Genomic DNA, 23,254 nt, shown 5'->3' on the forward strand with positions numbered 1-23,254 from the left:
CCCAGTTCCCCTTCACCTGGGAATAAGCCAAGCCACGCTGAGGAAATGGATCTTTTATTTCTATAAATACAGGGACCACCCACTCAAGGGTAGTTAAAAGAGGGGCTGGGGCCTCAAAGAACCTAGGCTCCCAGGGGATACCCCAACACTGATCATAGGGACTGGGGGATCCCCAAACCTGAGATGGGCCTTGCAGGCCACAGATATTCCCCAACACTGACACTTCAAAAGTGGAATTGTCCCCATAGGGGAGCCTCAGAACACCCCCTCTTATGGGTGCCCCTCTTGGTGGGGAGGCTAGCCACAGGGAAGTTGAGAAAAGAGGGAAACGGGGATAACAGAAGCTAAAAATGTCCTGAGTGGCCTGGAAGAAGACCCCTGAGGTGGGCAGGGGCTGGGTTCTCCTCCGATACAGCCAGACCCGGAGAAGCAACAGCAGCGGTGAAGCCACAGTTAAAAACCTGGCACTTGCTTCCCAACCTCAGCCGTGGCAGAAAGGGAGAGCGTGGAGGCGTCCCCAAGTGAGGACATGAGGTAGGGGACCAGGACTTGTCATTCACAGAGGAGCAGGGGGGGAGGGGGGAGGGGAGCCCTGGTGGGGGTCGGGCAGTGTGGGAATGACAAGATGGTTGCAGGCATGCCAGAGCCTGGCATCTGCTTCCCAAGGCCACCGCTTGATCTCTGGGCTGGGGAATTCCTGGAGACCACTGAGGACATCTTCAGGAGAGCCACGGCTCAATGCAAGTATCGTAGAGCGTACGGTTAGAGTGCCACGTGGTGTGAGAGATGCCAGCCATGGGACACCTCACTATGGCCCCCCGGGCCAGGAGAGTCTTCAACCCAAAAGAATCTCGAAGATACACCTTCGAGGTGGGCCGAGGGCCATGGAAACATGGAAGAAAGAGAGACAGGAGTGAGACGCTGCTCATGTCCAGACCAACCTCTCCCTCCCTCATGAAGCAGGAGTCAGAGGCAGAAGGAGCCCCAGAGTGAAGTGGAGACAAAGGGAGGGGGAAGGCAAGTCTTTGGAGGGGCTTACCGGCTGCTCCTCCATCTCCAGAACTGTCTCATTGGCATCATAGAAACCAAAGAAGCTGCAAAGACATGTATGTGCATAGAGGTTATCAGGAGAACCAAGGAAAATTCATGTGCATTAGTGCCCCCACAGAGACTCATGGCCCCGGGAGACAGGCAGCCTAGAGCACACTCAAAGGCTAAGAAGTTAGGGGGCATCTGCGGTAGTACACGCCTTTAATCCCAGCACTTGGGAAGCAGAGGTCGAGGGCAGCCTGGTATAAAAAGTGAGTCCTGCGGCCAGGGTTCTGTTACACAAAGAAACCCTGCCTCGAAAAACCAAAATAAATAAATAAATAAATAAATAAATAAATAAAAAAGATAGAATTTAAGATCTAGAGAACTGGTTCAGAACAGCATAGCCAGCCTGTTACACAAAGAAACCCTGCCTCGAAAAACCAAAATAAATAAATAAATAAATAAATAAATAAATAAATAAATAATAAAGATAGAATTTAAGATCTAGAGAACTGGTTCAGAACAGCATAGCCAGCCACTCCTCCAGGGGAGTTGGGCTCAATCCCAGCACTCAACATGGCGTCTCCCAACCCTTTGTAGCCCCAGTTGCAGGACATCTATGCCATCTCATGGCCTCCCTGAATATAGGCATGCGCATGATACACACACAAGCAAACCAGTCATACACATAAAATTTTAAATAAAATAATTGCCTGGTCGTGGTGTTGCACACCTTTAATCCCAGCACTCGGGAGGCGGAGAAGCAGGTGGATCTCTGAGTTCCAGGCCAGCCTGGTCTACAGAGTGAGTTCCAGGACAGCCAGGGCTACACAGAGAGAGATCCTGTTCCAAATAAATACTTTTTTAAAAAGCAAACACCTTAAGTTTGGGAGCGGGAGAGACAGGTAAGAGCAGCAGGTAAGAGCAATGGCCGCTCTCCCTAGGATGCTTTATCTGCACGCACACAAATCCACATATGCACACACGCCTACACATGACCCAGAATAAAAATCCTTAAAAAAGAAATTCAAGAACCAAGTATGGTGGCTTCTGTCTATAACCTCAGCACTGGGGAGGCAGAAGCAGGTGGATCTCAGTAAGTTCAAGGCCAGCCTGGTCTACATAACGAGAGACCATATTTCAATAAAAGGCCCGGAGACTGTGGGAGTGAGAAGAAAGCAGGCTAGGAGTGAGTCCTGGCCAGGGAAGCAAGCCCTAGCCAAACAGGGCGACAAGGTGATACAGCAGGAACAGAAGAGCTGGGTTAGCAGGTGTGGGGAGTGGGAGTGCGGGACTCCAGCTCTGGCTATAAAACTCTGGGCTCAGCGGTTAAGAGCACTGGCTGCTCTTCCAGAGGTCCTGAGTTCCATTCCCAGCAACCACATGGCGGCTCACAATCATGTGTAATGAGATCAGATGCCCTCTCTTCTGTCGTGCAGGTGACATGCAGATAGAGCACTCATAAAATAACTAAATCTTAAAGCTAATGCCCATCATCCTGTGTAAAAGTGCTCCCCCTCGTGGAGGGGAAGGGAAACGCTATGGACAGTCTGCTCTTACCAATTGCTAATGCAAGCGTAGGCAAGCCTGAGAGTCCCTGTCCCATGGGTCCTGATAAGGCCAGTGACTACCGCCCCCAAGTGAGCTAGGTAAGGGAGGGGCTAGTGAGATGGCTCAGCACCTAGTGCTCTTTCAGAGGATGCAAATTCCATTCCCATACCCACAAAGGTGGTGGGGGATGGGAGTAGTGCTCACAGCTGCAGGTAACTCCAGCTCCAGGGGATCTGACACCTTCTTCTGGCTCAGCAGGTGAAGGTGCCTGTTGCCAAACCTGACAAACTAAGTTCAACCCTACAGACCCACATAGTGGAAGGAAACAAGCCAGCCTCTGATTCTCCACGTATGTTCATATAGACATATGTACATGAGCATACTCAAAGTATATCAATATATGTAAACTGAAAACTAATAAATCCTAAAAGGGAGAGGCTTGCAACAGACCATATGCTATTTAACCATGAGCTATTACAACCATGGCGGTTTTTTTTTTTTACACATGAAATGCCATTGTGTATGTAAAAGCCACCCTTACTCTTGCACTGTTTTTATTTGGGAAGGTTGTCACTCCTTCTTCAATCCTCCTAACATCTTCCAATCCCACCTAGAATATTTTATTTGTTGTTGAGACAGAGTCTCACTTTGCAGTCCTGGCTGTCTTAGAACTCATTATGTAGACCAGGCTGACTTTGCACTCCACGATCCACCTCCTAGTGCTGAGATTAAACAAGTGTGCCACCATGGCCAGCCCAGTCTATTTTTATTTATTTATCTTTTTTTATTTTATGTGTATGGGTATTTTGCCTTCATATATGTATGTGCACCACAAGCATTAAGTGTCTCTGTGAGGCGCCATGTGGTTGCTGGGAACCAATCCTGGGTCGTCTACAAGAGCAGCCAGTGCTCTTAACCACTGAGCACCTCTTCAGCTTCTGTATTTGTTAAAAAGCAAGCACACTGGCTGTCAGGAGTTGGAGGAGGGGAATGTTTAAGGAGTGTGAAACTTCAGTTTAGTGGACAATGTTTTCCAGAGGGATAAAGGTTAACTTACACAAGTGTTAATGAAGCTAATGCCACAAAACTAAACCTTTAAAAACCATAATTTCTAAGGTTGGGTATGCAGTTGGGCTGGCAGAGTGACTGCCAAGCATGCACTGGGTTCTGGGTCCTATGCCCAGCATTATATAAACTTGACATGGTAATAAATATCTACATCTGTAGCTGTACAACAAACTTGAAGCCATCCTGGATTACATGCTACTCTGTCTCACAAAAGCTAAAAAAAATAAAAATTATAACTTCTGCCTACCTATCTACTACAATTCTGTCTATCTGTCCTTCTCTCCTCCTAGTGCTAAAATCAAATCCAGGAGCCACGTGTGGTAGCACAGGCCTTTAATCTTTCAAGAGGCAGAAGGATTTCCGTGAGTTCAAAGCTAGCCTTGTCTACAGAGCTACTTCCAGGCTAGGCAGAGAAAACCCTTTTTCCCAAAACAAGCAAGCAACAATTACAACAAAAATTGAGCCCGGGACTTCAGCGTGCTGACCAAATACACCCTCTCAGCTCATTATTGTTTTGAGTAGAGTCTAATTGGTAGCCCAGGCTGGCCACCGTCAGAAATATCCTTCTGCCTCTGCCTCAAAGGTCCTGGGATTACAGTTGAGCAGACTATGCTCAGCTACAGTTTGTCACAATAAAAAACAGCTCGAGGGCCTGACGGCTGCTGCCTCTTACTGCCTTCCCCAATCCTCACAGGGATGGCCTCCCATGGCATGTGCCTTCCCTTACTTCCTCAGGCCTGCTCAGATGGCAGCTCCTTCAAGGACACTTCCCTCCCCACAGACTCCACCAGACCTGTTCTTTCACCGCACCTGCCACCAGTATTTCTGATCTACTGTCTTTAGGGACGTTCTTTATTGCTGTTTCCCCAGAGCCCAGAACGGCACCTGGGCACACACGGCACTCAATAAATATTTGCTTGAGTAAATGTCAGGCTCCCAGATCAACTCATGACGACACACCAGAGACAGGTGTGCAGTGCTGCGGAGCCATCAGCTTTCCTGCGGAATGAGATAAGATGGCGGACCCTCATTCTTACACTGTAGTGACATCAGAGTCCTGACTTTGGTCTTCTGGAGATTTTTGTTTGGTGTTTTTTTTGTGTGTGTTTGTTTTTTGGTTTTTTGTTTTTGTTTTTGTTTTCCGAGACAGGGTTTCTCTGTGTAGTCCTGGCTGTCCTGGTACTCACTCTGTAGACCAGGCTGGCCTTGAACTCAGAAATCTGCCTGCCTCTGCTTCCAGAGTGCTGGGATTAAAGGCATGCGCCACCACGCCCGGCTGGTTGGTTTTTTTTGTTTGTTTTTTTTTGAGACAGGGCTTCTTTGTGCTGCCCTGGAATTTACTATATAGACCATGCTGGCTTTGAACTCAGAGATCTACTTGCCTCTGCCTCCTGAGTGCTGGGATTAAAGGTGTGTGCTACCTCACCCGGCAGTCTGACTTTGATACAATGTTCTAGTTACCTACGATATGGCCTCTAGGAAAATCTCCAGAACAAGCACAGTACCATGATAAACCATCTCTCAACCCTCCTAAGAATCCGTGATCACTTCAAAATTATGTATGTATAAATATGTAGTTTGGGCTGGCGAGATGGCTCAGCAGTTAAGAGCACTGACTGCTCTTCTGAAGGTTCTGAGTTCAAAGCCCAGCAACCACATGGTGGCTCAGAACCACCAGTAATGAGATCTGATGCTCTCTTCTGGGGTGTCTAAAGACAGTTACAGTGTACTTACATATAATGAATAAATCTTAAAAAAAAAAAAAAAAAGTGGTTTTTGAGGTTGGGTCTTATGTAGCCCAGGCTGGCCTCATTGTCACTAGGTAGTCCAAAGATGACCTTGAGTTTCTGACCCTCCTCTTACCTCCTGGCATGTGGCCCCTGTGACTGAATGTGGGGCCTCAGGCATGATAAGCATGCTACCAGCTGAGACACACCTCCAGCTGCCAAAATTTTTGGCAAACTTTTTATACCAGTTTGCTTGCTTGCTTGCTTGCTTGACTGCATTGGTATTTTGTTCTGTTTTGTTTTGACAGTCTCACTATGTAGCCTGAAACAGAGATCCACCTGCCGCTGCCCCAAGTGCTAGGATTAACTATTGCTGGCATTAAATATATCTGTTTTGCGGGGGGCGGGGGGTATTGGGGGACTTTCAGGATAGTATTTGAAATGTAAACGAAGAAAATACCTAATAAAAAATTGGAAAAAAATATCCGTGTGTGTTTTAGTGAAGCGATCTCATTGTCTTGCCCACACCCATACTGAACTCCTGGGCTCAAGTGATCTTGCCTCAGACTCTAATTTCTAATTTCAAGTATGCAGAATACTTGCCTAGCATGTGAAAGTCCCTGGGTCTGATCCCCAGCCCTGCCAAGTAAGAGTGGGTGTGGTTAATAATGCCAGTCATTTGGGACACAAAGACAAGAGGTCCACCCATCAAGCCAGAGTTATGCACTGGGACCCTGTCTGTCTCTAAAAGAACATCTGCTCTAGGGGCCCCTAATAGGCCAGGTTTGGGAGATCAAGATTAGTGGGGGTTAGAGAGCCAGTCTTCAGCCTCTATGATCCCACATTACCTAGATTGCCAGGGAGTGATAACGCCATCATCAGGACCCCCAATCAGCACCAGACGGCCCACGCGAAGGAAGTTCTTCCGCCATGCTGTAGAGACAGGGGAGAGATGAGTCAGCCATAGGCGTCAGGCCAGGTTTAGGGAGGAAGAGAAGAGGGGACACAGGTGGAAGTGGCGGTCTTACCAGTGGCATTGGGATGGTCTCTTTCCCCATTGATGAGGGCCAGAAAGCTGCTGGCATTGAGGTACAAGTCATCGTGGTGAGGATCTGAGTAAAAAACAACAGTTAGCAGGAGTTGGGAAGGAACGGGTCAAGAGCCTGCCCGGTGCGCCCGAGGCCCTGAGTTTGGACCTCAAGTATCACAGGAACCAGGAGGCATGATGACGCACACCTGTAATCCTAGCACTCAGGACGTTAAGTCAGGAGAATCACAGTTCATAGTCATCCTCGGCTACATAGAGTTCAAGGGGGCTGGCTGTTCTCCCAGGACTCAGCACACAATGGTCTGATGCCATCTTCTGGTGTGCAGGTGTATATGCAGACAAAATACTCACATACACAAAATACATAAATAATCTAATAGTGAAGCTAGGCATCCAGCCACACCACAGAAGAATAAAAATAACTTCAACGTAATGGAAGGCAGTTCTGAGGTTTGTTTTGTTTTGTTTTTTTGAGACGGGGTCTATTTAGTCCTGGCGGTCCTGGAACTCCTATGTAATTCAGGACAGCCCATGTGGCTTCTAACACAGAGATCACCATGCCTCTGCCTCTCAAGTGCTGGGATTAAATGCATGGACCACTCTGAGCGGGCTGGAAGGCACTTTCTGGTACCCTGTATGGGCCAGTGGTTAAGGCTGCGTGTTACTCTCATTGATTTAATGCTTACAACCACTTCCCGAGGCGCATGCTTTATTATTCTATAGGAGGAGACTGGTTCCCAGAAAGCTAAGTAAGGTACCCAAGGTTACCCAACAAAATCAGGCTAATGTGGCCCCAGCATCTACATTATACTATAACACACTGTATTATCCTAGAGGTTGGCCAAATCCTGCCTGTAATTTGTTTCTGTAAATGAGTGGGGTGGCCACTCATACTCATTTATAGGGCCCATGGTCCACAGTGCAGCAGCTGAACTGGGACCCACAGTGGTGGAAAGAGAATAGACTCTCCATATTTTAGACATGAGCATACACACACACACACACACACACACACTCACATACACACACACTCACACATACACACACATCCTCACACACACCCTCATACACATACACACACACATACACACACACATATACACTCACACTCATGCACAAAGAGAGACTGCCAGTAAAGATAAGCTGCCACACCAACCCCAGTAGAATCTGTGTGACAAGTTCCACAGAGTGAGGCAAAAACTTCAAAAGGAGGCCTCCTTGAACCTGTTGTGGAACTCTAGGCTGGAACAAAATATCTGTTTTGTTTTCTCTTATTTCTTTTCTTATTTACATGTTCCTGGAAATCTAGGCCAAGATCTTAAGCGAGAGTAATGGGTAGGAAACCATCCCTTGAGATGGGGACACTAACATGACCTTATCCCCAGGGAAACCAATGCTTTACTTTACAAATCATTTATAAAGTTATATAACAGCATCATGACAGATAAAAACTTTCCTAACGGGCTGGTGAGATGGCTCAGTGGGTAAGAGCACCCGATTGCTCTTCCGAAGGTCCGGAGTTCAAATCCCAGCAACCACATGGTGGCTCACAACCATCTGTAACAAGATCTGATGCCCTCTTCTGGAGTGTCTGAAGACAGCTACAGTGTACTTACATATAATAAATAAATAAATCTTTAAAAAAAAAAAAAAAAACTTTCCTAACAGTAAAATTGCATATCGCTGCATGTGTGTCATCGGAGGTGGGCTTTCGTATATGGTAAAGAAAGCCGCCGGGCAGGCATGGTGCACACCTTTAATCCCAGCACTCAGGAGGCAGAGGCAGGTGGATTTCTGAGTTCGAGGCCAGCCTGGTCTATAGAGTGAGTTCCAGGACAGCCAGGACTACACAGAGAAACCCTGTCTCGAAAAACCAAAAAAAAAAAAAAAAAAGACAGGGTCACTCTGTAGACCAGGCTGGCCTTGAACTCAGAAATCTGCCTGCCTCTGCCTCCCAAGTGCTGGGATTAAAGGCGTGCACCACCATGCACGGCTTGAGAAACCCTGTCTTAAAAAACCAAAAACCAAACAAACAAACAAAAAAATCAGGCATTAGATGTTAAATAATTGACTATAAAGATTTATTAACCTGCTCTTGGAAATATGCCACTAGCCTTGGGTGGATGCCCCTCTGAATACATCCTTTCAGAGTTGTTACGCTTGGATGATTTCTATTAATCATCACATGTTCTGTTTGTGAGTCAGTGAATATATTTTTTCAGAGTTCTAATATTTGTTCTTTTAATGTATAAGATCCCCTGCTTGAGAGCTGCAAAACACTCAGATTCAAACTGCCTCTGTGTTTGTTTCTGTTTGTCACTACCAAATCCTTACCCACCTAGGCTTCGAGGACCCTCATTTCAGGGACCCCCTATACCAGACTGGGGTGGTCCATGGCAATAAGCCATTTTTTTTTAAATTTTTGCATCAGACTACACTCTTTGAGGCAACTGGCTGGTTTGCACACCACATTCTGAACAGTGTCTATTTTATAAGTGTTAAATGGAAGCGATTGCTTTGGTTATGTCAGATTGGGAGCAACAGGCCTCATCCTCCGTAGCACCCCGACCACGGAGGCCCACTCACCGTGCCAGTAGTTGCAAATGGAAAATTCCTGGCCCCAAGGACTATAGCAGACCCGATAGAGGTTAGACCGCATGGACGTGGGGAAGAGCCATTTCAAATAGTCCGTGTCTGAAAGAGAACCGCCATGCCAAGGGCCATCAAATCTCTGTGCCCCGAACACACTATACTGCCTTCTATGGCACCCACAGTGCCCACTCACCTCCATACTGGCCCATCTGTGGGGAGGAGAGGGAGATGAAAGAGTCCACATTGTGGTTATCCATGACAGACAGCAAAGCACGGCACACCAGGCCCCCTGGAAGCAGAGCACCAGTGTTGGAAATGGTCTTTTAGGTTGATTGATTTATTTCATGTATATGAGTGCACTGTCCCTGTCTTCAGACACACACACCAGAAGAGGGCATCAGATCTCATTACAGATGGTTGTGAGCCACCACATGGTTGCTGGGAATTGAACTCTGGACCTCTGGAAGAGCAGTCAGTGAGTGCTCTTAACCGCTGAGCCATCTCTCCAGCTCCGAAAGGGTCTTAAGAATAGCCACTGGAGTGATCCTTACTTCCTGTCTCTCAGAATCCCAGGCCTCCGATACACTCCATTCCAGCACGGGTCACAGGTCACATGATGGAGCCATGGTGCGAGTTTAGGCCTCTGACCAACTGAAATGCTTTTAGCTGCTCTGTAATTCCTTAAATCTAAGAACCATGGCCAATGAGCACAGAAGGAACCCTCCCTCCCACTCAGGACACAAACGCCAGAAAGTAGGCCTTAGATAAGGGTCAAGCTCAGACGGGGGTTGGGAGTTAAGAGTGTGCGTTGCTTACCCTGGGAGTAGCAGATGAGGTGCACTCCTTCAGGGGCCTTTTCCATGATGGGGACCACAGCCTCTCGGAACCCTTGTACCTGTTCCCACAGGGGCCGCAAACTCTCTCTGCCATCGAAGAGATCAAGCACTGTCACCACAGTCCCGGTGTGTGTCTGTGGGAAAGGGGCAATGCGGCACTAGGTTGGACAAAGTGTATTCACTGTGCTTGCAGGAACCCCCATCCCTCAGCTCTCCCCGTGCGGGGAGCAGTACCCTGAAAACTAGCCTAGAGGGGCTGGCTGTCTTTCATCTGCCCACGCTTCCTCCCCCAGCCACTTTATATCCATTCAGTATCCCCCACAGACCTCATTGATATAGTCCAGCAGGTGGCGGAAGCTGTATGAACTGTCAAAGAGCCCGTGCACCACGATCACGGGCTTGTAGGACCCGCGGTGGGCTGCGGGGGCTGCGGGCATCAGCAGCGGCAGGAACGGCAGGAGAAGCAAAGCCCAAGCCGAAGGAAGCCTCTGCCTCCATAGCCCCGGCATGCTCCCACCTGAGAAGGAACGAGAGGCCGTGAGGGAGACGACGCCTCTCCACTCCCAACAGACTCACAGCAAGCAACTCTCCGGCCTCCGCTCCTACTCCTGGTCCGTATGAGGGAAGGCTACTTTTAACTTACTCCATCCAGATGGCTCGGCACAAACACCTACCACCTCCATGCACCAATGCTCACCCTAAGTCCCGCCCCCAACTTGGCGCCCAAGGGACTTTGTCCCAAGGCCCAGGATCTCCCTTAAGCATCACCTCGGCCATTCACTACTCTGGGATCTGCAAAGGCCGGGGAACAGCGGCCCAGGACACACGGAGAGTGGAAACTCCCACCTGGTCTGTGTCTGGAGGCTTCGTTCCGCCAGCTGTTTACTTGTACCTAGTCTGTAATCCACCGGATACGGGGATAGGGGGACAAGGAGAGCGCGCAGTGGGATGACGGACGGGGCGCGGGGGGGGGGGGGGGGGTGCTGCTCGGGGTCGCGCAAAGCCGTCACGTCCGGGACTTTCCCTGGCAACAGGGCGAGCGTCCCCTGCAACGCGGACAGCGGACCGGAGGGGCAATGGAACATTCCATTGCACCCAAAGAACTGGGGAGGAAATAGACAGAGCGATCCATTTAGCCGGATGGGGAGAGGCAACAGCAGAAAAAGATAATACTGGGTTTCTAAAGAAGGCATTCCTAGGCTTCAGCTGCATCCAGCCACCCAGGGGTGCAACTTCCCCTCCTTAATGCGGCCCACTTTCCAATCCAGGCTGTCTGGCTTCGTAGCAGAGCCCAAGAAAACGTGCGAGGGGGGAGGTTAGGACTGACGAAAGGCGACTCCCGCTTCTATCGCTGGACGCCAGGCTTGTGTTAGGCCAGAGTGCCAGGCCGATCACAGCTGAAGAGCCCCTCTTCCCACTCCTGCCTGCCCTCCCGCTCCGGATCAGCGCCTTACAACTCTTCACTTTGAAGTGCGTGTTGTGCCCTTGTCTCCGGAGACGCCGAGAGTCCTCCAGGCCCCTCAAGTGAAGTGCAGCCTGACCCAGTTTCTCTGGCCCTACTTTTATCTCCGCATTCACGACCCACCCTCCCGGACCCACCTTATATGGGCGTGGGGCCCCGTGGGCTTCAAGGACTCACCACAGGATTTCCACCAGTCTTTCAATCCTGAGCGACCCCGACAAACTGCTCCTCAGATCCCTGCGGGCTGCTGGCGACACAAACCCTGCCAGTGCAGGCAGACTTCCTCCCCGCTGCGGGCGCTGGCACCACTCGGCCTACCCGTGACCCCTACGGCGCGCCGGAGTGCCAGGGAATAGCCTTTATCCGTCAGTGCTTTTACTTAGCAATTAAATAAGTTTGCAGGGTTTCTGAGCTTCAAGGCCTGTACTCAGGGACTTTGTTTAATCTGAACTTAATAAAACCAGAAGCGTGTATTGAAGATGGTGTGGGAGGGATGGGTCCAAGGTTCCCTCTGATCCATGCACGGTTGAAAAACCAGAACCACCGGTATGAGGCCGTGGGTAAAAATTTCTCAGACCTGGAACGGGCTCAAGCCAGGGCTTTGGAGACTGCTCTCCAGGACGCCACCAGAGGGGCTTTGTCCTAGAGCAACTGTCTCTGGAGAGAGTTGGAAAATCCTAAAGGGGTGTTTCTGATTCTCCTGCTAGGTTTCTGCAAAAAAGGCTCAACTGGTGTAACCTCTGTAGAGGGCCTATCCTTACCCCACCTCCCCACCCACGCCCTTACAAGACACAAAAAGCAAATAAAAAGAGTGGAAGTCACCGCTGTGTCTTGGGTTGACTCCGGGGGTGGATCTGCGTCTTGGGGCAGGAGGAGGGGGGAGAGAGGGAGTGCTTTAAGGAGAGGTTGTGACTGCTGACTGGACCAAGAACTCTTCAGCCCCCAACAAGCACGCTTTTCCAAACCTGCCTGTCACAAACAAGCAATTAGAGCTTGCTTCCCTCTGATGAAGCATTTCAGCTTCTTATAACCCTAGAGAAAGAAGGTACCTGTGTACCCCCACAGGCGCTTTCTTTTTCTCCTTTTCTTTAGCCACAGTCAGCATCTTACCTCTATTGTCAGGCTGTATATGGGGGAGGGGGGGTCTGAACCTCTTGGTTCCACTCTTTGTACAGTTCTGTCTCACACCTGGAGAAACCTAGAACTATCTTGCAGGATGTTCTGAGGGAAACTGAGGGAGCAACCCCATGGATGAGCAGGGACTGCTTGAACGGGGTCTGGAGATAAGTGTGGTAAATCCATTGAGCTGGCTTCTTCTCACAATATAATCACTACAGCGAGTCTTTGCGGGAGAGGCTCTAGAGATTTCTCCCTCCCTCCCTCCTTCTCTTAGTCCCACCCGCCTTGCCTGGTCTTGCCTCCCGGTTTCCATGACAACTCCAAGGGAGCTAAACTGGGGGCTTGACTGCCAGGGTGAGAGGAGGAAAGAGGTGGTCCAGAAGCAGAGAGAAACCGAGTTTTTCGGGGGGAGACTTCTGAAGCTCTCCCCCATCCCTGCCTCGGTCCCTTTAAGCTCCCCCCCAGCCACCCCCCCCCCCCAACACACACTGTCTTCATCTCTCCATTTCCGCGCTGCTGCTGCTACCGCCGCTGCGCCATCCCGGACTGAGACACTAAGACTCCTGCGCCAGCAGTCAGGGGGCCCTGACTCCAGCTTCAGAGACCCTGTCCCAACGATTGCAAACATGTCGTCAGAAAAGTCAGGTAAAAAAAAAACTATATATATATATATCCCTCCCCCAACCCCCTCTGTCATCTCCTACCTAACCTCCACTTGCCCTAATCCCCTTCTTTGACCCCCTCTGGGATGTTGTGTGGCTCAGTTCCATTCCTTCTCTCCATGCATACCCCACCCCCTCCCCTTTCTATATCCCATCCTTCTCTTCCTTCGGGTCAGTCTGCCTCTGTCCCTTGGTCCCTTGTCAACAACATGGGGGGGGGGTGCAGTTTTGAAATGGAAAGGGAGGCAGAGCCAGGTTCTGCAGGGACATCATCCCTGGGAGTGACAGATGGACAGTCACCGGTTCAGTGGCATGGAGACACCCAGTGGAAAAATAACGGAGACTTAATCAGACTGGGTTGTTGGGAAAGTAATATCTAGAAGACAATTTTTTTTCTTCTTTGAGATGAGATTCCCCTCTGTAGCCCAGGCTGGTCTTGAACTTCCCAGTTCTTCACCCTTCCCCGGCTGCTTCACAAGTACAAGGATTACAGGCATGAACCACTATGCCTAGTCCCAGAAGCTTTGTCATGGACCTTAACGGAGGCCCATGAGATTCCCAGGTAACTCCACCTGAAGCAAAGTGGAAATGTTAAACTGAGCGTGCATGACCCCTGTGACACGACCACATGTGCAGGAAGAGGGGACAGCTGGCTCAGAGACAACCCTGAATGAGGGTTGTGGTTGACAGCAGCGGAGCCTGGGAGGAGCTGTGACAGTTGTGACGGCAAAACTAGATTGGGGCCAGGTGGCCTACATACAACCCCTTCCCTGACCCCAAAATGGGAGATGTCGTCTCGGCTGTATCTCCCTCGCTCTTTCTCCATCTCTTGCTGTCTCATGTCTCTTACCCTTCTGATCTCTGCTGTCTTCTCTCTCCCCTTATCCTCTCCTCGGCTTTTCCATGGCCAGGCCTTCCAGACTCGGTTCCCCACACTTCACCGCCGCCCTACAATGCCCCCCAGCCACCGGCCGAGCCCCCCATCCCGCCCCCACAAACGGCCCCATCCTCACATCACCACCACCACCACCATTACCACCAGTCTGGCACCGCCACCCTCCCGCGCTTAGGAGCAGGTGGCCTGGCCTCTGCTGCGGCCAGTGCTCAACGCGGTCCTTCGTCTTCCGCCACGCTACCGCGGCCCCCCCACCATGCCCCGCCCGGCCCCGCCGCTGGGGCTCCCCCACCCGGCTGTGCTACCTTACCCCGCATGCCACCCGACCCTTATCTGCAGGAGACTCGCTTCGAGGGTCCACTTCCCCCACCACCGCCTGCGGCCGCCGCCCCGCCCCCACCAGCGCCTGCCCCGACGGCCCAAGCCCCGGGCTTCGTGGTTCCCACGCACGCGGGGGCGGTGGGCACGTTGCCGCTGGGGGGCTACGTGGCGCCGGGCTACCCGCTGCAGCTGCAGCCGTGCACTGCTTATGTCCCTGTGTATCCGGTGGGCACGGTGAGTGTGGGGCTGATAAGATCTAGGAGGACAGGGAGGCAGGTGCAACAGGGACACGCGGGAAGCTGGGAGAGAGTGAAACAGAACCAGATCGACCGCCAGCCGTTCTGGTAACAACCCCTAGTCAGAAGAGTAGAAAGAGAAGAGACAGTGGATAGGAAGGTGGTGGACCTGGGGCGAGGGGTGGGGAGAGTGAGGGGGCAGGTTGTCAAAGGTCAAGGTTTGGGAGGTGGTTCAGAAGGCAAGAGGAGGTCTGACTTGACTTGGAGGGAGAGGAAGAAATGGATCCTGGGAAGCCAGGGGTAGAAGGGGGCAGAAGCCTGAGCCTGGAAATGCTAACGAGGATGGAAACAAGACCGGAAGGGCAGGCAGACCCAAAAGCTGTACCTTGTAAGACAGTGTGGGAACTTCCACGAATATAGAAGTTAATGATACCATGAAGGGAGGCCTAGGCCGATTTTACTGTCAGAAAGGATAGGGGGTGGATTCTAACCCCCTTTAACCTTAGAATGGTGTTTTTAAAAAAACCTCTCTGCCAATTGGCCAAGCAGCAAGACTGTAGTGTGACAGTCCCTTTCCCCCACTGTCCTTGCCACAGCCCTACGCAGGCGGGACCCCCGGGGGTCCTGGAGTGACCTCCACTCTGCCCCCGCCGCCCCAGGGCCCAGGATTGGCTCTGTTGGAGCCCAGGCGTCCGCCACACGACTACATGCCCATCGCTGTGCTGACCACCATCTGCTGCTTCTGGCCCACAGGCATCATCGCCATCTTCAAGGCCGTGCAGGTGTGGGGTTGACCAGGGTTTTCTTAGTCTGGGGCATTCTGGACTTATTCTCAGAGGGGAGGCTGTGGCGGGTGAGCAGTGGCTCTCTGACCCCCCCCCCCCCCCGTTCCCTCGCCCCTCCCCGGTAGGTGCGCACGGCTTTGGCCCGCGGAGATTTGGTGTCTGCCGAGATCGCTTCACGCGAAGCCCGGAATTTCTCCTTCATCTCCCTGGCCGTGGGCATCGCAGCCATGGTGCTTTGTACCATCCTCACTGTAGTCATCATCATCGCCGCCCAGCACCACGAAAACTACTGGGATCCCTAAAAACGTCCCCATCTCGGCCCCACTCCGTGCCCCCCAACCTCCCAGGCGCGTCGCGCAGTTCTGCCGCCTACCCAACGCGCGCCCTGCACAGCCTCCTGAGGCGCCGCTGGACGTCCAGACATCATAAACTCCGCCCCCACGGAACCTCTGGCCCAGAGAGTACGCTCAGTTCCTCAGGAACCCCTCTAACACCCACATCCTCAGCGGCACTGGAATCCGCGCCAAACCCCAATCCTCCAGTCGCCCTAGTTTCCCACCCCATCAAAGTGCAGTGCCAGGGGAGGAGCTCTCCTCGTCTCCTCTCCCCAGTAGGAGTCAGGTCCCAGAAGCCCTGCCTCATCTATGAGCTCCACCCCAACTCCCACAAACCCCGCCTCCAGGTCGGCAGGCCCCGCCTTCTTTTTCGTCTTTTGGGGTGTTCAGTCTGATGATTGGGTCTGTGAATCCAGGCCCAGCTCACATACAGACGGACTCATTCCCCCTACCTCCCTAAAAGGACTCAGCCTTGGGAGAACTACACCCCCACTCTGGCTCGGATTTTTTGCCAGTGAGGATTTTTCTTTTCCCCCCACCCCATCTCTGCCTATTTTCTTGCTAATTACAGAACTTCCCGTTTTGCTGCTTTTGGAGTGAGATGTGGGAAGTTCCTGGTTTAGTACCCCTCACCCTGGAAAAAGAACCAAGTCCCTGCAATGTAAATACCCTTTCTACCTGTGCCAACCCCTGGTCAGTGGGGGCAGAAGAGAATCCAGGGTTAAAGGGAGGGAGTCGACGCTCCCCGGCCCTCCCCTCAGCCCTAGACTTGTTTTGATCTGTGTGTGCCGTGTGTGAACTTCCACGAGACAGTATTAAAAACATTTTAGTGGATTTATCACCCGCAGTTCCAAAGACCACAGCTCAGAGAACACCCAGCGTTCTGTTCCCGGTTCACTTTTCATCTTGTCGTCCCCCCAAACCGGTGGGGGGGTGGGGGTGGGGGGTGGCGTGGCACCAGCAGAGAAAAAAAGTCAGAGGAGATAGTTTCCCATGCCAACAGAGAAAAGAGGGACCCCCAAGCTTTACTGTAGGTCCTTAGCCCTAGCATCTGGGAGGAGAGTCAGGAGTTCAAAGCCGTACTCTACTCTGTAGAAAGTTAGAGGCCAGTCTGGGCTACAGTGAACCCTGCCACCAAAAAGAGAGAGAAGGAACTGGGCTGGAGAAGACCTAGAGTGTTACTACCAAGGGGGTTTCCAATCCCACTTCTCCCTCCCTCCTACACTGGGCTTGGGGCATTGGGGAAGAGGGTCTTGCGAAGATGTGGATGATGGCAGACCACAGTGAAGAAGCTAATCAAAGATGGGGTGCCTGGAGCAGGGGAAGAACAGCAACTGCTCAGTGCTCCTGGCCTGAGGCTGGACAACTTACATCAGAGTCCCTCGTGAAGGCAAGGAGCAGAGAGCCCTGGGAGCACCTGGGAGGACGGTCAGCAGAGCCTCTAGTCTACCTGGAGCAACCGTAGCTAACCCTAGGCCGGGAGAGAGGCCTCTGTGAGAGGGGACTGGGGAACAGGCAGGGCGGGTGTCCTGTTTCACTGCACACAGAGCACGATGTCACTCCAGGTTTGTTCATTCATAAGACATGGCCATGACACACAGGGTGGCTTGTGAGATGTGCCCAGATTAGTCTCTGACCCTGAATCCAGACAGAAAATCTTTCATTGAGGCTGGGGTAGGGTACAGATATCACAGGTTGGGACACTCCAGGTCTCATGTGTCTTTTCTAATCATAGTTCCTACAGATTTAATTTATGTGCATCTATGTATATGTTATGTGTTTGCTTGTGTATATATACATGAGGATGTGCACTGATCCCCAAAGAGACCGTCGGGGTACGCTGCAGCTGGAGTGACAGGGGTTGTAACCACCTGCTGTGGGTGCTGGGACCTGAACCCAGCCAGGCCTCTGAAAGAACAGCAAGCGATAACCACTGAGCAGCCTCCACCAGTGTGCTTAAAGGATTTCATGTGTAACATCTCCTTCCTTGTCCCCTGATCAGCTTTCCTCTTGAGCTGGAAAGTGCTACCGTGACAAGCGTCTGTGTGTGACGCCTCTCTTTCAAGTCTACTTTCTTGATTCCTTGAAATCCCCTTCAGTTATTTACACTGTTGAATCTCAAAGATTCGAAAAACCAGTGATTACAAAAACCAGTGATTTTTCAAAATAGTTTGCTTGTCCCAGCCCTTTTGTGCCTGTCTTGTCTACCCACCCCCACTCTTTATTTATTTACTTATTTAAATATTTGAGGCAATGCCTCATCTACCCAGTTAAACTCAGCAGGTAGCTAGCTGAGGACAGCCATGAACCTGTGAAATACTGCTTCCACCTCCGAAGAGAATGGATGATAGGTGCTAACAATCCTTGTCTTTCTCCACTTCCCTGTATCTGTCTCTAGGTTCTATTTTTCTTCTCTGAGGCTCTTCTTCAACCACTTGTCAGTGGTGGCTCACACCTTTAATCCCAGCACTCAGGAGGCAGAGACAATTGGATCTCTAAGTTCAAGGCCGGCCTGATCTACAGAGTGAGTTCCAGGACAGCCAGGGCTGCACAGAGAAACCCTGTCTCAAATAAACAAACAAACAAACAAATAAATAAATAAATAGCCGGGCGGGCTTGGTGGTGCACGCCTTTGATCCCAGCACTCGGGAGGCAGAGGCAGGCAGATTTCTGAGTTCAAGGCCAGCCTGGTCTACAAAAGTGAGTTCCAGGACAGCCAAGCCTACACAGAGAAACCCTGTCTCCAAGAACAGACAGACAGACAGACAGACAGGAAGGAAGGAAGGAAGAAAGTAAGAAAGAAAGAAAGAAAGAAAGAAGGAAAGAAAGAAAGAAAGAAAGAAAGAAAGAAAGAAAGAAAGAAAGAGAGAGAAAGAAAGAAAGAAAGAAAAAGGAAAAGAAATCTCACCCATACAACCACTTTATCGTCTGTCTGTCTGTCTATGGAGACAAAGGTCACAGTATGTAACAGACTGCAATCATGCTACTTCAACCTGCCACCATCACCACCCACCTCTTCCACGCACCCCCAACCCCCAACCCCTGCTGGCCACATCCTAGGATTTCAGGTCTATACTACCAAGCCAGGATACTATTTATTATTTTTCTGTTGTTTTGGTTTTTGAGATTTTGGGGGAAAAGATGTTTATGGGGGGGGGGGTTCATGCTTGGTTTAGGTTGGTGTCTGTTTTTGTTTTAAGACAGATTTCTCCCTGTAGTCCTGGTTGTTCTGGAACTCACTCAATAGACCAGGCTGGCCCCGAACTCAGAGATCTGCCTGTCTGCTTGTTCATTCTTTTTAGTGCTAGGTTAGCCGCTGAGCTGCGTCTCAACCACTGACCCTCCTCTCTGAGCCAGCTCCTGCGATATTCTCCAGAAGCTGTGTGCTTTCTCAGACTGGGACCCTGCCAGTGGGCCTTCCAAGCCAACGTGGTGAAGTGATACTATAGCACTCTCCCATCCTTGTGCCTTTAATGACAACATGTCCCAGCTATCCTTCTCTACCCATCTTGTGCCTGCTGTATCAAGATGTACTATTGAGCTGAGTCACCTCCACAGTCATAGTGTGCTTTCCTGTAGCCCTTCCCCAGCCCTGGCCAGAGCATGACTTCATCCTGGATTATTGCAACAGCTTCCCCGAAAGGTCTCCCTACCTCCTACCTCCCCCTACTCTAAGTCTCCCTCAACATAGCCTCTCTAGACCTGGCTCTTACATAACTAACTCCACAGCTCAAAAGTCTTCAAGAAGTTAGTTAGGGGGCTGTGTGTGGTGGTGCACACCTTTAGTCCCAGCACCCAGGAGGCAGGGGGGACTTTGCGAATTCCAGGTCAGCCTCATCTACATAGTGAGTTCCAGGATGGCCAGGACAACAATAAAAGCTTAAAACGGAGTCACGGAGCCACACACAGCACAGAGGGTGATTGCTTGATCCGAAGAGATCAGTCTGGGGGTCTGGCGGTCAACCCCAGACCTCAGTCATTGAGCTACATCCCCACCCAAAGAGGCAGACATAGAAATGAAAGGATTTCAGAAGCCAGGTCTGGAGGTATAGGCCTGTGGTTCTACCCACTGGGAAGGCGGCAGAAAGAGGATCATGAGTTTAAGGCAAAATGGTGGTGCATGCCTTTAGTCCCAGCACTTGGGAAGGAGACAGGTTTATCCTTTTGAGTTCAGGCCTGTCTGGAGTGTGATGAGAGAGCTTAAAAGGTAAAAGCACTGACCAAGCTTCCTGACATACATATATATATCCCCCAAGGATCAAACTTAGGTAGTGTACACACACACACACACACACACACACATACACACACACACACTCCCAGGACTCTTCTTGTGGGAGAGGAGGTGGAGACAGGAGAATCACAGGGAAGTTTCCAGGCCAACTAGCCAGAAACACGCAGCCCAGCAGACTCAAGAGAGATCCTGCTTCAAAGTTCTATTCTCCACACAACGTAGCAAACAGACACACACAAATAATAACAGCAATGAGCTTTTGAAGGAATCTCTGGATTCCAGGGAAATTTCAAAGTCAACGGAAACAACCGGTGAAACCCTGTCTCAGAATTGAAAGTGGGGAAAAGGGATGGGGCTGGGGAAATAGTCAGGTGACAGGGCATATACTCCACACTGCACTAGACCCTGGGGTGGGTTGCTTTGTTTTATTTATTTGTTTGTTTGACTTTTGGTGTTTTGAGACAGGGTTTCTCTCTGTGTAGCCCTGGCTGTCCTTGAACTCACTCTGTAGACCAGGCTGGCCAAATCTGCCAGTTCCTAACTCCCGAGGGCTGGGATTAAAGGTGTGCACCACCACACCCAGCCCTAAAAACCCACCACCTGGGCTGCAAGAGCAGGAACCTTGCCTGATACCGCTACGTCAGCAGCGCTGTATCAAGGCCCTAGGTTAAATCTCCCCTAAAGGGTTGGACAGATTTCAAGGCTGTTTATTTGCCTACTAGGATACTTCCCACGCTACAGTCTGTCTGTTCACTCCTCTCATAGTTTAAGCAGTGCACTGTTCCTGTTCAGCCCAGTTTTCAACCAGGCTGTACCCCTCGACATCCCCACCTCCGCAGCCCCTAACCCCAGGCCTGTGTCTCTAGTCTCGGCTAGGCACGAATCAAACTGCTTGGTGTTTACCCTGACTCTCTGACCACCTCTAAACTCTAGGCCACTTCTGGGCTCTGCCCTGCCCCTGGGCTCTGCCCTGCCCCTGGGCTCTAGGCTTTCTCTCCTTTCTCCACACACCTGCACTTGCTCTGCTTTTTCCTGTCCTTCGAGGCTCACATCAGCTCACCCCTCTCTCCTCCACACTAGGTCCTCTAGGTTGGATCACAGCAACAGGGCGTTCCTAAACAGTCCCAGGCATTCCATGGTGTGATGGTTCTCCCTGCTGGCACACATTAGAACTCTGAGGCTGGAGGGGGTGGGTATTTTTAAAGCCCAAGCTCCTTGGGCAACCTTTGGGTGGGGAAACTCAAGTGCCAATACTGTGACAACCCCAGGGGATGACAAAGTGCACTGAAGGCTGGGCGTCACCCAGAGACCCTGTAAGGTGCTCCAGCCAGGGCAACCCTTCCTTAGGGGAAAGTCTCGGCGCCTGAAGCCGGCACCTGCCCTTCCCCGGTTCTTCTTACCTGTGGTCTGGATGTATACACTTAACCTGAAGCAGCTCTTGGATGCGGGTGCCAAATCTTGCTTCTGTATGGTTTTCAGATCCTCATCTGGCAAAGTCTCTTCCACTAATATTTGAACTCTTTGAAAGTAATTAGGAGAAGTCAGTAAATACAAAACGAAACAACAACAAAAAAAAATGACTTCTCCTCTCTTCCCCTCCCCCAAGATTCTGCCCCTTCTAAGGGTGACAAGAAGCTCCCAGGTTCCTGTTGCTCTTCTCCTGCCTGGCCTCAGCTCCCCTATATACAGAGACCCAGTTCTTGCGCCCCTGTGGACAGCCTGAATCCTCTGGCAGGGTCTCTGCTCCCCTCTTAGTGGCTACTTGGATGCTCCCTTCCTCTGGCAAGGGTACACCTGGCTCGGTGTCTCTGCCTCTTCTTGTCTTCCATGTTTTGTTATGCTGTTGGTATTTTGTCCATGTGAATGCTAGGAACCGAAGTCAGAACTCCCCACGTGCCAGACAAATGCAGTACTGGGGAATCTACATTCTGGACCCCTCATCTTGTTATTTTTGATGCCTTTGATAGCCATGCATATCACCCAGGATTGAATGATCTAACCACCCACCCTCTCCTACCCTGCACCACCCACCCACCCATCATGCCTTCAACCAGATCACTACAGTGGCAGCAGCCCTTCAAAATATCCCATTTATAGTCCTTCCATGTCATCCCTCAATTCCACTTGAAAAATTATCAGCTCCGTTTGGACTGCCCACCCATTGACTCTATCACTTTATTATTACTATTATTTTTTAAATGTATATGCTTGAGCGTTTCGCCTACATGTCTGTCTGTCTGTCTGTCTGTCCGTCTGTCTGTCCAACACTTGGCTGGTACTGATGGAGCCAGAAGAGAATATCAGATCCCTAGAGCTAGAATCACAGGTGTTTGTATGGGTGCTGGGAATCGAACCACAGGACTATGGAAGAGCAGCCAGTGCTCTGACTGTTGATCCTTCTTTCTGACCCATGCCACTTTTATTATTGTTTGATTTTCTTGGTTTTTCATTTTCTGACCAGGCGTGATGGCTCATTCCCATAATCTAAGTACCTGGGAGGCTGAAGCAGGAGGATTTCCACGTGTTCAAGGCCAACCTGAACACCCTATTTCCAAAAAAAGAAAGAGAGAGAGAGAGAGAGAGGGAGGGAGAGGGAGAGAGAGAGAGAGAGAGAGAGAGAGAGAGAGAGAGAGAGAATAAAATCTCATTCTCCTCATTTCTCAGTTACGCTCCTGTCCTGGCTAGTTTTATGTCTACTTGACACAATCTAGAGTCATCTGAGAGGAGGGACCCTCCACTGAGGGATTGTCTCCATACAATCCAGCTGTAGTGATTTTCTTAACTAGTGATTGATGTGGGAGGGCTCAGCCCATTGTGAGTGGTGCCACCCCTGGGCTGGTAGTCTTGGGTTCTTTAAGAAAGCAGGCAGAGCAAGCCATGAGGAGCAATCCAGTAAGCAGCACCCCTGCATGGCCTCTGCACCAGCTTCTGCCTCCAGGTTTCTGCCATGTTTGACTTCCTGTCCTGGTTTCTCAGTGATGGGCTGTTACCTGGAAGTATAAGCTGAAATAAAACCTCTTCTCCCCAGGTTGCTTTGGACAGCTTCCAAAGTTGGATGCTGTGAAGACTTCCAAGGTCTTACCCTATTCTCTTGGCTCCTCTCCCTTTATACAATTTGCCTCTTGCTCAATTTCACCCTGCCTGCTAACACTTCACCCACCAACTGAGTAGGGCCAAGGGAAATGCACAGTCACCCTGGATGGTTTGTTTCCTGTGAGCCATCTGTGTAGCTGCCAGCTGCCATTTCTTTCTTCAGTGATCTTCCCCATTCCGAGACCACAATTTCACAAGATGGTAATGCTTTCTCTAAAGAGAGCAAGAAAATGGACTTTCCATCCAGAAAAGAACTTC

At 50.7% G+C, this 23,254-nt stretch overlaps 2 protein-coding genes across 13 annotated transcripts; one reads left to right on the forward strand and one right to left on the reverse strand.

Annotated features, from left to right (window-relative positions):
- Positions 1-37: 37 nt before the first annotated feature.
- Positions 38-21,398, reverse strand: Ppt2 (palmitoyl-protein thioesterase 2). 7 transcript variants are annotated; one of them, NM_001302393.1, is made up of 9 exons: positions 11,494-11,655; positions 10,181-10,371; positions 9,835-9,988; positions 9,212-9,307; positions 9,013-9,120; positions 6,407-6,490; positions 6,227-6,311; positions 1,040-1,094; positions 38-863 (listed from the first exon to the last, which is right to left on the reverse strand). In NM_001302393.1, the coding sequence occupies exons 2-9, from the start codon at positions 10,361-10,363 to the stop codon at positions 720-722; spliced, it is 909 nt and encodes a 302-aa protein (NP_001289322.1). In that variant the 5' UTR covers positions 10,364-10,371; positions 11,494-11,655; the 3' UTR covers positions 38-719. The 7 variants fall into 7 exon arrangements, with proteins under 7 accessions (NP_001289322.1, NP_001289323.1, NP_001289325.1 ...); NM_001302394.1 differs by lacking the exon at positions 11,494-11,655 and adding an exon at positions 11,309-11,392; NM_001302396.1 differs by lacking the exon at positions 11,494-11,655 and adding an exon at positions 10,701-10,811.
- Positions 12,741-16,510, forward strand: Prrt1 (proline-rich transmembrane protein 1). Of its 6 annotated transcripts, NM_001368728.1 has the most exons (5): positions 12,940-13,080; positions 13,522-13,659; positions 14,009-14,547; positions 15,146-15,331; positions 15,460-16,502. In NM_001368728.1, exons 2-5 carry the CDS (start codon positions 13,647-13,649, stop codon positions 15,634-15,636), a joined length of 915 nt encoding a protein of 304 aa, NP_001355657.1. In that variant the 5' UTR covers positions 12,940-13,080; positions 13,522-13,646; the 3' UTR covers positions 15,637-16,502. The 6 variants fall into 6 exon arrangements, with proteins under 6 accessions (XP_011244772.1, NP_001355657.1, NP_112152.1 ...); XM_011246470.3 differs by having other exon boundaries at positions 12,741-13,080; positions 13,522-14,547; positions 15,460-16,510; NM_030890.2 differs by lacking the exon at positions 13,522-13,659.
- Positions 21,399-23,254: the final 1,856 nt, after the last annotated feature.

Source organism: Mus musculus, chromosome 17 (assembly GCF_000001635.26).
Source record: "Mus musculus strain C57BL/6J chromosome 17, GRCm38.p6 C57BL/6J".
Classification (NCBI taxonomy): domain Eukaryota; kingdom Metazoa; phylum Chordata; class Mammalia; order Rodentia; family Muridae; genus Mus; species Mus musculus.

Excerpts from the sequence above, each read along its gene's own strand:
- Ppt2 (XM_006524634.4), bottom strand. The coding sequence starts at position 10,537 with ATGGAGGTGGTAGGTGTTTGTGCCGAGCCATCTGGATGGA. Across the intron at positions 10,372-10,497 it reads TGCCGAGCCATCTGGATGGA|GTGGGAGCATGCCGGGGCTA; the intron begins GTAAGTTAAAAG and ends GTTCCTTCTCAG. Across the intron at positions 864-1,039 it reads TGGAGATGGAGGAGCAGCCG|GTGTATCTTCGAGATTCTTT; the intron begins GTAAGCCCCTCC and ends CCCACCTCGAAG.
- Prrt1 (XM_011246470.3), top strand. The coding sequence starts at position 13,879 with ATGGGAGATGTCGTCTCGGCTGTATCTCCCTCGCTCTTTCTCCATCTC. Across the intron at positions 14,548-15,145 it reads CTGTGTATCCGGTGGGCACG|CCCTACGCAGGCGGGACCCC; the intron begins GTGAGTGTGGGG and ends TCCTTGCCACAG. Across the intron at positions 15,332-15,459 it reads CCATCTTCAAGGCCGTGCAG|GTGCGCACGGCTTTGGCCCG; the intron begins GTGTGGGGTTGA and ends CCTCCCCGGTAG.